The 15,156-nt window shown below is 22.6% G+C and overlaps 2 protein-coding genes across 2 annotated transcripts; one reads left to right on the forward strand and one right to left on the reverse strand.

Annotated features, from left to right (window-relative positions):
- Positions 1-413: 413 nt before the first annotated feature.
- LOC128952077 (uncharacterized) lies at positions 414-4,852 on the forward strand. Its single transcript, XM_054297411.1, has 11 exons — positions 414-456; positions 552-785; positions 1,008-1,266; positions 1,331-1,410; positions 1,780-2,043; positions 2,398-2,659; positions 2,725-2,804; positions 3,142-3,495; positions 3,825-4,074; positions 4,565-4,644; positions 4,715-4,852. Exons 2-11 carry the CDS (start codon positions 642-644, stop codon positions 4,817-4,819), a joined length of 1,878 nt encoding a protein of 625 aa, XP_054153386.1. The 5' UTR covers positions 414-456; positions 552-641; the 3' UTR covers positions 4,820-4,852.
- A 2,674-nt stretch (positions 4,853-7,526) lies between these two features.
- Positions 7,527-13,593, reverse strand: LOC128952174 (CD109 antigen-like). The gene is made up of 11 exons (XM_054297519.1): positions 13,517-13,593; positions 12,936-13,359; positions 12,807-12,842; positions 12,105-12,713; positions 11,404-11,688; positions 10,660-11,321; positions 10,055-10,178; positions 9,182-9,938; positions 7,978-8,911; positions 7,731-7,890; positions 7,527-7,663 (listed from the first exon to the last, which is right to left on the reverse strand). The coding sequence occupies exons 1-11, from the start codon at positions 13,573-13,575 to the stop codon at positions 7,529-7,531; spliced, it is 4,185 nt and encodes a 1,394-aa protein (XP_054153494.1). The 5' UTR covers positions 13,576-13,593; the 3' UTR covers positions 7,527-7,528.
- Positions 13,594-15,156: the final 1,563 nt, after the last annotated feature.

Consider the following 15,156-nt stretch of genomic DNA (forward strand, 5'->3'; position numbering starts at 1 on the left):
AAATAAATAAAAAAATATGAAATAGCTGAAATGTTTTTATCTTCATAACAATATTGTAATATTTTATTGAATAATAAAATTTAATCAAAAAAAAATATTATATAATGATTTCAATATAACATTAATGTAATTGAAATTAATAGAAACAAATTAAATGTATAAAACAAAACAAAAAAAAGTTGACAGTTATATTTATTTATTATTTAAATGATAATAATTATACCAAAAAAGTTTATTACACTAAAAAATCTATATAAATATTAAGTTTTAGTTTTTAAATACATTTATTTTTTTTTTGAATGCGTTTTAATATTTTTTATGGTGTTTTTTTTAAATATTTTAATTTAATATATATATACATAAATATATATATAACAAATTAATAATATAATGTATGCAAATATAATAATAATTATATTGTCTTTATTAATACAGGGAATACTATGTATTACTAAGGTGTTTAAAAATAATATTTTATATGTAAAAAAAATTAATAAAATTTTTAGTAATATATTTATATAATTTAAAAAAAATTATTTTGTAAAATACAGGTTGAAATATACTATTCGCCATACAATCAGAAAGCCATTGAATTTATAGCCAAACAACATAGGGATAGTCGGACCGGTATTTATGATCTAATGATACCGCAATCGGATGGGTCGACAGTGGAACTGGAAGTCGATTATATACCGTGGGGTGTATCCACTAGAGATGATACCACTATTCCATCAGTCTATAACTGTGGTAATAGTGATCCAAATTGTTTTGCACATAAACTACATGTAAATAAAAATATTTTATTATTAAAATTATTTTAAATTATAAACATAAATTATTATTTTAATAAATTTACATGTGTTTGGAATATATATATATATATTTAAATGCATTTATTTGTTTTCAAAAATAATATATATATTATTAATATTTAATATAATATATATATATAAACTGTATATATATATAGAACTTGTATATAAATAAATATATATTGTAATTGATAGGCCTGTTTGGTCCGACATCATGATGCTAGCCTACAAAATCATCATGAATTCCTTATGATATTGTGTACTACCAAACACCCTGACTGGTTGACCAATCCTACCCGTGCTATTACAATGTGTGCCCTACAAGTCAACGATATACCCGATGATGGCCAACAATTTGTTATCTGTGCCAAAGATAACGTAAGGAGTGGTCAATATTTAGATGAAATGCGAGTTAAAACATTGGCGTTGAATCCACCGTTAATAGAGACGAACAGTAAGATTTTAATTGATTGCTATTATTTGTTAGCTAATTATGTTGTTGTTTTGTATAACTGTAGTTCCTGTTGTCTATATCGATGGCGAACGTAATACCGAAGCAGTAGTAGACTTAAAGAAAGTTGTTTGCAACAAATTGGGTGTATGTATTAGATTAGTATTATTAATTATTATTAATTATTATTAATTATTATTAATTATTATTAATTATTATTAATTATTATTAATTATTATTAATTATTATTAATTATTATTAATTATTATTAATTATTATTAATTATTATTAATTATTATTAATTATTATTAATTATTATTAATTATTATTAATTATTATTAATTATTATTAATTATTATTAATTATTATTAATTATTATTAATTATTATTAATTATTATTAATTATTATTATAGTAAAATGTTTAATGTTTGGCTACTAAAATTATTATATAATTTATTAGAGTATACTTTTTTTGTTAAAAATATCTATTTAATATTAATAATAATAATTAATAGCCGGACGTACCCATAGCTTGTAGTAAAGTGATAGTTGAAGTCTATTATTCACCGTATAATCCGAAAGCCATTGATTTTGTGTCCGACCAAAGCAAAGACAGTCCGACCGGTATTTACGATCTGATGATAACCGGCGCTAACGGGTCTGGACCGGAACTTGAAGTCGATTATATACCGTGGGGTGTGTCTACTACCAATGGTGCCAGTCCTCCAATCTATAATTGCGGTATCGATGATCCTAATTGTTTGGCACATAAACTACATGTACGTAATTATGTTATTTTATTTATATTAAAATATTTTTAAATTATTAACTAATATATATATTATTTATGAATTATATATATATATGTATATAAACACAAATGTGTAACAAGTTTTTAATTTTTAAATAATTTTAATTTCTATATATATAAATTTAATATCTTATAATTTAATTAAATTATAAATTTTAGTTTATAATAAGATATTTATTTATTTTTTAAAAATTAAATAATTTTTTTGTTTATAAAAAAATTTTACAAAAAATATTAATATACATTTTCTAACAATAATTTTAATTTTTTAAATTAAAATTTATTTATTTAATTATTATTATTATATAAAAAAAATTTGTAGGCTTGTCTAGTCGGACATCATAATACAATCGTTGAAAATCGTCACATTTTTCTAATGGTATTGTGTACAACCAAACACCCGTATTGGTTGACCAATCCTAACCGTGCTGTTATACAGTGTGCCGCACAAATCAATGACCACCTGCCCGATGATGGGGTCGGTGTTATTGTTTGTGCTAAGGATGTCCTACATAGTGCCCAATATTTAGATGAAATGCGAGTTAAAACATTGGCATTAGACCCAAGGATAACATATGAGGACAGTTAGTATTATTATTATAATTATTATGAATGTAAAGCTAATTATGTTTTTAAATCAAACATACAGTTCCTGTTGTTGTTGTCAATGGCATACGTTATACGGAAGCTGTATATAATTTGCGTGAAATTGTTTGCAAAGAATTTGGTGTATGTATTGTTTAATTTAAAAAAAACAAAAGTTAAATTATTATTAATATAACTATTATTATTATAATTGTTTTTATTAATTATTATTTTTTTTAGATTTAAAACTAATTATTTTATATATATTTTTAAACAATATAAATTAAATTTAACACATGATAAAATACTGTTTTTTATTATAATTTAATTTTTTTAAATCTAAATATCTATATAATTATATTTAAAAAAATAAATAATTTATATAAACTTTTATACATATTTTTATACATAATTAACACACAATTTTATTTTAACTTAATTATTGTTATTTATTATTAATATAATTGTTTTTTTTCTATAGATTAATAGACCATCTGTTTGTTACCGAAAACCAATTTTAAGTACCACTCCCTATACACCAACACCTCCTGTCGACACCAGTAGTACACCCTTTCCGTCACCCAATACTACCGGTGTTTCAGTTGGCGTCTATTATTCGCCAAATAATCGGAAATCAATTGAATTTATTTCATCCTTAAATAACGGATTGGATTATCAAAATACTATCTATGATTTAGTAGTAAACACTACTAACAATAGTAGACTAACGGTTCAGTTTATACCCTGGGGTTTGAATAACATATCCAATGATTACAACTACCAGTGCCTTAATGAATACAATAGTAGTATTAATTGTTTGGCCACAAGATTACAGGTATTTAATATATTTTATTTATTTTTATTATCATTATCTTATTTAGTAAAATATAGTACTATTACTACTAGTAGTATAAATAATAATTTTGAATTAATACTAACTAATAGTAAAAAATATATTTTTTAAAATATATTTTTTTAAAAAATTTTATAAAAAGATTAATATATTCGATTTCGGTATATTATAAATTTTTATTTATATTATATTATATATTTTAATTATTAATTAATATATAAGTTTTCTATACTATTCATCATAATATTTATTATATCATTTTAAGTGTTTTTTAAAAAAATTAATTTAATTATAAATTACTTTACATTAAGGCCTGTATTGTCAACCAAACTTACATATCCAGTGATGTAATATTTAATATGATTTGGTGTACAACTAGTCATAAGGATTGGTCTAAATATCCAATAAGTGCTGCCATTGATTGCGTACACAATCCTACTATCGGATGGCCAGTCAATGGTTGGCAACTGATCCGATGCGCTGAGGAACGGGATATAAGTAATCCATTGTTGGATCAGATGAAACAATTGACCGATAATTTGTCACCTAAATTGATTAATGGTAAAATAATTTTTTTAATTAACAATGATAATAATAATAATAAATACTAACAGCGGATAACTATTAAAAAAAATTTAGGATAAAATAATGTTTTACTTGTAGTAGAATTTATGGGCGATGACTTAATTGCCCACCACGCCCCCCTCGCCCCCCACAAAATATTTTATTAAAAATTTTTTTTCCATGACCCCCACCCGCGGCGTGGTGGGCATAAAAAACAAAGTTTTAAAAAAATATTTTGTGGGGGGCGAGGGGGGCGTGGGGGGCGTGGTGGGCAATTAAGTCATCGCCGAATTTATGATTACTTATCATATGCATTAAATATTTCTAAATTTTTTCTAAATTAATATTAAAAAACTGTAAATGTTTTTATAATTACAATATTTTGTGAAAATATATCTAAAAATTTTTTATTATTAGATTTAAATTTTATATTATATATTAATTTTATAAATATGTTATAAATTTTATTAATTATTAATTTTAACAGTTCCGTACATAACAATCAATAATCAATATGATTCGGGTGCTGAATATAATCTACGTAAAACTGTTTGCAATGCATTTGGGGTATATAATTAATTTTAATTTTTTACATTTTTAAAAAATATATAAAATATAAATTTTTATTAATTCACAGAATGATAAACCGTCCAATTGTTATAATTTTGATAATAACTGTTCAAATGCTGATCTAATGGTTAGATTGTTTGGCAAAATTGAAGTTTGCAAAAATATCTATTAATTTTTAAAATTTTAACTTTAATTATAATAAAATAAATAAAGAAATTTCAAATATGTTTATTTATTTTAACTTATGTAATTTTTAGATATTGTAAGGGAAGTGGGGTTATCACGAGTTTATTTTTATTATTATTATTAATTATTGATAACTTACAATTTTTATTAATACTAGTAATATCAAAACTGTAAATGTTTAATAATTAAATAACTATTTAATGATATATAACTAAATTTTTATATTAATTAGATAATACCATTGACAAAACTAATTTATTTTTTAATATTAATTAACATTTCACAAACATAATAGCATTTAATAATCAATTTAATCCGAGTACTGATTATATTTTACGTTTAAAAAACATTTTTGGGTAAAAAATTATATTTTAAATTAAAAAAAATATTTTTTTTTAAATATAAGTTTTATTTAATTTTAAAGGACAATAAATCATATAATAAGTTTCTATAGTACTAACTATTATTGTATAATAAATTTGAAAGTTAGTATCTCAATAAAACGTAATTACTAACAAAAAAAAATTAATTAATAATAATAATTATAAATTGATATTTTAATTATTTGTGTATTTTAACAAATTTAATTATTAAATTGTATAAAACTGTAAATTTTGTTTTATTAGTAAATTTTTTAATTATAATTATACTTTAACTTATTTTAATTAGACTTCTCAATCAAGTACTCTATATATTATTTTTAAATTAATTATATTTATATACTTAATAATAATACTAATGTATATAATTAAAATACTGTATAAATTGTTGTATAAATTTAAAAAAAAAATAGATATTAAATATTTTTTTTTTAAAAAAAAGTTAGAAACAAGAAACTGTAAAAATTAAGTTTTACTAATATATAAACTAATTTATTTTTTATTAATTAAATATATTTGTTTAGTAATAGCATTGATTATTGTTTTTCAATATCAATATAAACTGTATCTAATATTATATAAATATCTTTTTATATATGATTTTAATTTAGATTTTATAATTAGTTTTTTTTAACTTCAAAAGTTTTTGTCTATTTTAATGATAATTTAATAATGTTATAAAGTTATTTCTAAAACTATATTTAACTTTTGAATTAATTTTTTATAATACAATTAAAATTTTACAATTAATTATTTTTTAAAAATAATTGTACTAATAATGTAATATAATTTAATAATATAGTTATTATTAAAACTATTTTTTATATATAAATTATAATATTTGATAATTAGTACGGTATACCTATTATTATTAGTAATAATAAAATTTATGTTTTTTATGTATAAAACTGTCAAACAATTGTTTTTTGTTGATTATATTTTTATATAACATAGAGTAAGAAACAATAATAACATATAATAATTAAAATAATGTTTTTTTAAAATAAATAAAAGAAAAAAAACATTTTTAAAAAAGTTTTTTTTATTGTATTCATAGTATGAATTTCATACTACAACTTCTTATAATTTTTTTAAAAACTAAATAATGATATTTGAAATTAGAAAATAAGACAAAAATACTTAAATAAAATTTACAAAAAAAAACATTACACTATTATTGTAATGAAATTAATTTTTAGTTTAATATCAATAAAATATTTATTACTATGTTTTGATTAGTTTTTTTTAAAAATAAATAAAACTACAATTATTAGTAAGAAGGCAATTCTGATTAATTATAATATGAATTAATTAATTATTTAATTTCTAAATTAATATAAAAACTGTAAATGTTTTATATATTTTGTAAAAATATTTTTAATATTATAATAATATTTAGTTAGTCATTCCTTATAACTTTCATTTTTACTATTTTATATTTATTATATATTAAATAATTTTTTTAATTAATTTTAACAGTTCCATACATAACAATCAATAATCAAATATGATCCGGATGCTAAATATAATCTACGTAAAACTGTTTGCAATGCATAAAAATATATTTACATTAAAAAAATATAGAAAATTTTTTATTAAATTAATTTTTATTAATTAACACATTGATAAACTGTTCGATTGTTATAACTTTGATAATAACTGTTCAAATGATAATCTATTGGTTAGGTTTAGCTTAAAAATTTATATTAATTGTAAGTTAAATGCATTTAAATTTTAATATAATTATAAATAAATAAATTAATTCGAAATATTTTTATCATATAAAATTTGTAATTATTTATAAAAATACATAAAGTATTTTATATTATTAAATCAAATTTGATAAATGTTTTTTTAAAAACATAGATTTATATAATTAATAACTAAAATAAATATCTAGCGCCTCAAAATATATACAATTTATATTAATTTTATTGTTAAATTCAATTTAAATAGTAAAGTATAAATAAAAAATGTTTTATTTATTTAAGTTTACAATTTTTATAAAATTTTCATAATTTTTTTTAAAGCAATATTAATGTAATTAAACTGTAATACTAACATAATTTAATTTATTTAATATTCTTAACTTTACAATAAATTTAACTATAGTTATAAACCATACAGTAATTATTGCATTCTAATATTTTAGCAATAACATTATTTTCTAAAAAAAATAGTAAGTAAATTTACAAATTAAATAAAAATAAATCATAGATAAATGCAAATAAATTTATTGAAAATATTTTAAATAGTTGAAATTTTTTTAGTAATTTTTAATAATTTTTTATTTAATTATTTTGATTTTTTCCATGTTAAACATCGTAAGTTTCGACACTCATTGTATTTCTATCGTAATAGTGATAGACTTTGACGGGAACGGCATATCTATCGATAGTATTGTAGCTTTCGATTGTCGGTATATCAATACACAATTGTGAGCTTGTTAACTTTTTTTAAAAAAAATAATAATTTTAGTCAAAATTAAATATAAAAAAAATATCTAATTTAATTTACTTGTTTAATATAAACATGAATTTCTGTGTCGCCCTCTTTGGCTTCAATTTTGTCGACAATATCTTTATTCCATACGAATTTTTCAGCATGGTAATGAAAACCAGTTGGCAAATCAATTTCAATTATATTGTTCGAAGTGGATCGACCAGTTTCTTTGTGGCTAAATATTTATTTTTAAAAAATAATTTTAAAACAAAATTAGCATGTAAATTAAAATAAATTTCTAAAAAAAATTATTAAAACACACTTGGTACAAATATGCAATATAACATATTTATCATTGTGTCGAGTATGATCAATTGATATATTGAATGCACCGTCCGATATGGACATTGTATTGTATTGATACATCAGTGTTGCCTTAGCATTGCCAAAACCTTCCGCTACAATACCGATTTCATTGACTAGTGGGTCACCCTCGACAACTTGCATTACGGGACTATCGGGTAGTAAATGTATTTCCTGTTTATTCCCGTTCAGCTCAAATGTAACAAATACATTTTCTTTGAATCGTTCATATGTTTTTAACATTTGATGAAATTTGGTCAACGCTTCCATACATGTTACGGTTACCAATGAATCTTGTTCCCGGCCGCCATATTGGAAATTACCATCATGTTTTTGTTTTGAAATTATATATTTAAATACATCCATTGCCCGGGATTTTTGTTGACGTTCCGTTAGCATCATCAAACCAAATGCTGTTACATATAAATCGGGTTGTCCACGTGCATTTGACCAATAAGCACCGGTAGCATCACGTTGCATTAGTTTATCTAATTTCTCGTTACATACGTCCATATTTTTAGCCCTGATTTTGTTCAACACTAGACACGTCGATATCATGTCTAACGGATCGGTTAGTGTGTCGAAAACTTCGGTCAAATATTTATCCGCTGGCGGATTAATTTCGCCCGCTTCCAACATTGTTTTATGTACGTAAGCTGTTAGGTAGGCATTGGTTTTCGTGGACATTATATCGTGATCGGCATAGGTTTCAATGTATTCGCCACTAGCTTTCTGTACAGATTTTAGCCAATTTTTGACATCTTTCAGTGATTTTTCCGATACCAACGTGTATTTGCTAACGTGTGTCATAAATTGTAATGTATAAGCTGTTTGCCATAGAAACGGATTACGTTTATCTAGTACTACATTATCCATTTTCGAACCGGGATTATCTATTTATAAAAAATTATTGTATTAAAGTAACTAAAAAGTTTAAATTTGTGTAATATTATGCTTTAGCAAGGTACTGTATATATATACATTATCTAATGTTAAGGTAATGTAATAACTAAGTTACCCTGCTAAGCCTAAAGTTAACTATACAATATATTACTTTAAAATTTAACTTTTAATTGGCATTATCTGTATAGATTTTTTTTATTTTAATTATAATTATACTGTTAAAAAAAATATTTTTTAAAAATATTAATATACATAAATACATTGTTCGTAGTAAACAAACGATCCATCATAATCAACATGCCAACACAATAAACTCAACGTGAATTGTATATCGGCTACAGCCTGGTTTTCCATATCGGGAGTCGTCCTATTGGTTGCTTTAGCATAATCTAGCCAGAATACTTTTGGAAAACCACGATTGATACGTTGCTGACAACAACCTTCAGGTTTACTAAAATCAAATTTCATACTATAATCGGATTCCAATTTCTCCAACCGATCGTTCCATTGACTGGTCAACAATTCAGTGGTTGCTGTCATCAACAATAATTCCGAACCAATTACCCGATCCGCGGGTAATACCGATTTTACGGATGTACTAATTTTGTTAACATCCTGTTCAAACATTAACAAATCGACGACAACATGTTTATCAACAGTTATACCTTCGTAGATAACTTTTAGCTGCCGGAGCTCACCATCGGCTACTTTATCGTCGGATAGTTCACTAGTACCGCTAGCTTCGGCAACTAAATCAAATTGACCAACACCATTAGATTTTGCATAACATGTTATCGATTTGATTTGACCAGGCTGTAATTTTTGTTTCAAATTTTTACAATTATCAATCTGTATCATTGTTTTATGTTTGTCGCTACTATTTTGATAGACATTCAATGTAACATCAACAGTTTCGTTTTTATAGTTAAACATTGTAACATGAAATTCGCTGGTTTCGTTACGTCTAACCGAATATGGTAGATTTAATTTTAGGAAAAACGGTCGAAATACAGTTATCTAATTTTTTTTAAAGAAAAAACATAATTTTATATTTAAAATTTTACAATATATCTGTATATTAATATTATTAATAATTAATATATTATTAAACATAGTAACTACAGTATACATACGTAACCAGGTTGAGTAGTCAATCCGAGTCCTTTTTCGGCGTGCAATGCAAATGCCGTTACTTTCCATGAAGTTATACTATCGGGAACCGTTGATTTGATACCGACTCTAGATTTGCCATGAGCTCTTTATCATCCAAAAAAAATAATAATAAATAAATAAATAAATTTAAATTGTTAAAATTTAATTTACTAATTGATTCTATCTATAATTACAGTGTATTAAATACAATATATTTATCTATACTACTATATAATTTGTTCAATGATTGTAGCAAATTTGTGTCACGCAAACAATTAAATTTAATGTGTCGCGCGATTATTAATAATTTAAATTTATTAAATAAAATATACTTTTTATAATAAACTAATAAGTATTGTTGCACGCGCTAACTATTGATACACATTTTATTAGGTGGAACTAACTAGTTATTTAATAAATAAAAAATTATTTATAATCACTCAAAGCATTAAAAGTAATTGTTTGCGCGTGACATAAATATTATACAAACATTTCCCAAAATTATATAGTGGTATAGATATTGATGTGTATATCTATACTGTATAATTAAACAATTTAAATATAGTTGAAAAAAAATAAAACATACATATCAATACGATCCCATATCCATACTTCCCGGAAATTTTTTCGAATAGCATTATTGGTTTTCGGATTTACCGAATGATCTTCATCATCATCGTCATCATCACGCTCAATTTTATCAACCAGTTTTGAATCTTTACACTCTTTGGCACCGTTAGTCAAAAATTGCATACCACTAGATAGAAAACTATCCGTATCGTATTTGTATTGGGCATTGGTTTTCAAATTGTTCAATACGCGTACCGATGACAAGTCGTTACCCTGTTTCAGGGCCAATACGGCCGTATCGATGGCCAGAAAAAACAACTTGGATTCCGATTCGGCACTGACAACCATCTGTGCTTTTTTGCCGGCATCGACTACTGGTGTTTTAACATCAAACTGGACTTGATTGTGAAATGTACCATTCACATATATGTGTACAGCGTCGGATATAATGACTGGTGACCCGGGTAGTTTCATAAATACGGCTACCAATACTTCGGGAACCATTTCGCGGGTAATGTCCAGAAAAAACTGGTACGTGTCTTTGCCAATTGCTTTTTTGTATTGTGTGTCGACAATTGTTCCGCGTATTACAACATAATAAATAAACTCTTCAATGGATTGTGTTGATTGAACAATCAATGCTACTTGGTCATTTATGTTTACAGTTTTAGTTGCTTCCTATTTAAAAAATATAGTAATCATTAAAATAAATTAGTATAGTAAAAAATTTAATAATAATAATATTTATAATAATAATTACCTGCATATGTATTTGAATTGTATCGGTTGCACAGTCTTTTAAAAATTCAATATTATTTTCAACTATAAATTTATTGCTTTTTCGATTACGCAATCGGATACGCATTTCCTTATAGTCTGGTCCGGTAATTATCATACACGTAATCATACCTCTACTGGGTATTATATCTGTAACAACCCCATCCGTATAAGTTGAATTTGTTTTGGTTTTATAATCGACTTTACATTCATAATTTTTTACAATATCTTCATCTAAGGCATCGCCATTTCTAGTTTTTAATAATATCTAAAAAATACATTTGTATTTGTAAACAAATTTTTTTTATGTTCACATACTATGTGTGTGCAGATATGATTACAACTTAGATATTAGATAGCAACATAAATTAAAATTTTTGTTAGAAAAAAAAGTGCCTAAATCACTTCTAAAACTATACTATTATATTGTTAGTAAAAATAAAGTTATAGTAATTTTTTTATCATTTATTTAGATATTTTATTAATTAATTAATTAATATCTAATACGTATATCTAATATGTATAAAAATTAAGATTATCTAATAAGATATACACTAACTTAATAATAGTGCTTGTTTCTATATATATATATATATATATAATATAAAACTTTAGCTTTTACTCTATAGATTTAAAGTATTTATTTATTTAGTATAATATTTAATAAAAAACATAAATACACACCTTTTTAGTAATAGGTTTACCCGGTCTATACGTATACTGTTTATCTTGAACTTCAGCTTTGATTTCCGATTCAATAGCATCGAAAACATCGAAATTAAAATACCAATTATCAGTATTATTATCGTAGGCTTTGGCCGATAAGTTCAATGTTAGTTCCGGACAATTATTGCTAAACAGTAGTTTGGTTTGTTTCAAATCAACTGAACCCTTAATCTGACCATGCTCGATTGTCCAATTAGCGTGAAACACTCTATCGGGATCGGTCGTGACTAATTTACCGCACTCTCTAATCTTGTCAATTTCAACCAGTACATAACCGTCGACTGGTTTGCCGAACGTATAGAAAACATCGACACTATAGTTCAACACTGGTCGATCAAATTTAACATACTCGGGCAACGTGATGGTAACGTTGGCCATGGGTAGGGTATAGTAGTCAACAAAAAACGTATAGTTTTCCAATTGACCATGTGTTGCCACTTGTATAGTCCATTCACCCGGTTTGCTTGCGTCGTGCAAATTAAATTTAATATCATCGGTAACACCATTGGTATAGTTAAACATATTGACATTGTACAGTTGCTGATCTTTAGTACTAGAACCTAGATCCTTTTAAGATAAATATTTAATTTAAAAAAAATTTGATTAATTTTTTTTAACAAATAATTAAATTTTTTTATAAATATTAAAATAAATATGTACTCGTCTCATTTCCAATAACGGTACTTTTTGAGGATCCTATATAATTTGCGAAAAATTTATTATTAATATTATTTAAAAATATAGTGATATTATTTAATTTTTTAAAAAAAATAAAATAAATAAACTTACCAGTATAAATATGCGCAAATCTCTGATTAATTCCGGGTTAACCGGTTTTAACAAATTATCAAGTATGACTACCCGTAATTGGACATCCTGACCCGGCTTATAGATAGCCTTATCAGTTTGTACCATGATGACAAACAATTTATAATTATATTGGACAATTGTTTTTTCTTGAATCAGGCCATCCGTTGATGTGATTGTTAAATCGTATTGACCTTCTGGCCAATTGGCACCCGACTGCAGGTCCATTACCTGAACCATATGGTGTTCATCAAAGTGCGATATTTTCGATACCTTAAAACCTTTGAGTTGGTTAAACAATTCGCACGTTATGTTTGACTGGCCCACATAATTATTCAACGATACTATGATATTGTATTGTGATTGCGGTTGTAGGACTTTGGGTGCTAGTATAGAATATTGAGCCCTAATTAAAAAAAATAAAAAATAAATATTATAATATTAATTGAAAAAATATTATTGATTAAAAAAATTATATTGATTAAAAAATTTATATTAATTAATATTAAAATTAAATATTAACTAATTTAAATTAAAAAAATAATATTAATAATTTAGCTTACTTTTCAGCTACTGCATATTGCAAAATAAATAAAAATGCTATAAATTGAATTAATAACATTTTTATTTAAAAAAAATAAATATTTAACTTTAGTATTATTTTTTTAGCAAAGTATACTAGTAATGAAAAATATATTAATTTAAAATATATAGTAAATTATAGTTAACTTATATACAAAATATTAATCGGTTATGTAATTTCAAGCTACTCTAGATAATATTTTTATTTTTGAAAAAATGAGTATATTTATCTTTAAGTGGTTTATTATTATTAGTATTATTTAAATTTAATCATTTAATTTCATATAATTAAATAATATTAATATCCTTGTTTGATAATATATATATATCAGAATTTTTATATAAATAATTATTGTATATTATCTTTCGCAATATTTTTTTTTAAAAATAATTTTATATAATTATCATATTATATTTATTATTACTTGAATTATTAATTAAAATAGATAATTATGTTAGACAATAGATTAGACAAATATATGTTTAAATAATTGATAATTTATTTATAAATGTACGGTAGATTATTAAAAGTTTTAAAATATCAATTCAATAGATATTTATAACTAATTAGCTAATTATAACTTTAACCTTACTGGCACCGTTTGCCCCCTTTATCAATTTTACCCCCTGTTTGCTCTTTTTATGTGACTACTTAATTAAAGCTAGATTATTTTTTTAAAAAAATATTGATTAAAACTAATTTATTGATATTAAACTAAAATAAAAATAATTTCATAACTATAATAGTGTAATGTTTTTCTAAAAAAACTTACATTTTTGTCTTAGTTTCAAATTTTTTAAGTTAAGTTTAAGTTTTAGTTAATAATATTTATTTTTTCAAAGAAAACAAATTAATTAATTAAACATACCAGTATAAATTATTAAAAATTACTAAAAATATTCAAATTAAATTTCTTCAATAAATTCACTTGCATTTAGATGATTATTTTTTTAAATAATAATAATAATTATTATTATTATTTTTAATTGTAAAATATAATTTAATTAAAATGTTTTTACTATATTAGTTAAATATTATAAAAAAATAATGAATATTTAAATATATATATATATATATATATATATATATATATATATATATATATATACATAAACATTTATATAATATATATATTTTATATATATAATTAGTTATTAATTATTTATATTTTAATTATATATGATAATAAAATATTTTTTATTAATAAATTAAAATCAATAGTTTATAGAGTTGTCAAATAAAATAAATTTAATATTATAATTTTACAAGTAATAACAATAAAATAGTCACAAAAAAATAAAACAATATATAATTTTTTATATAATTAAAAAAACAGTAAAATGTGAGTTATTTAAAATAAAAATAATATATTAATTTTAAAAAAATTAAATTTAGTTTCAAAGCTTAATACCGAATAATTTTTTTAATTTTTTAAATAAATATTATATAATATAAATCTATGAGTCTGTTATAATATTAAATAACAACAATTTAACAAAATTTAAGTTATAATATCATATTAGCAATTAAAAATATTTACTATTTAATAAATAATTTAAAAATATATATATTTATTAGTTAAAATTTTTTTTTTAAATCTTTCAACTAGTTCAAAATTTT

This window comes from Oppia nitens, unplaced genomic scaffold (genome assembly GCF_028296485.1).
Source record: "Oppia nitens isolate AA-2021 unplaced genomic scaffold, nextdenovo-longstitch-racon4-pilon3 scaffold1_pilon_pilon_pilon, whole genome shotgun sequence".
NCBI classification, from domain to species: Eukaryota; Metazoa; Arthropoda; class Arachnida; order Sarcoptiformes; family Oppiidae; genus Oppia; species Oppia nitens.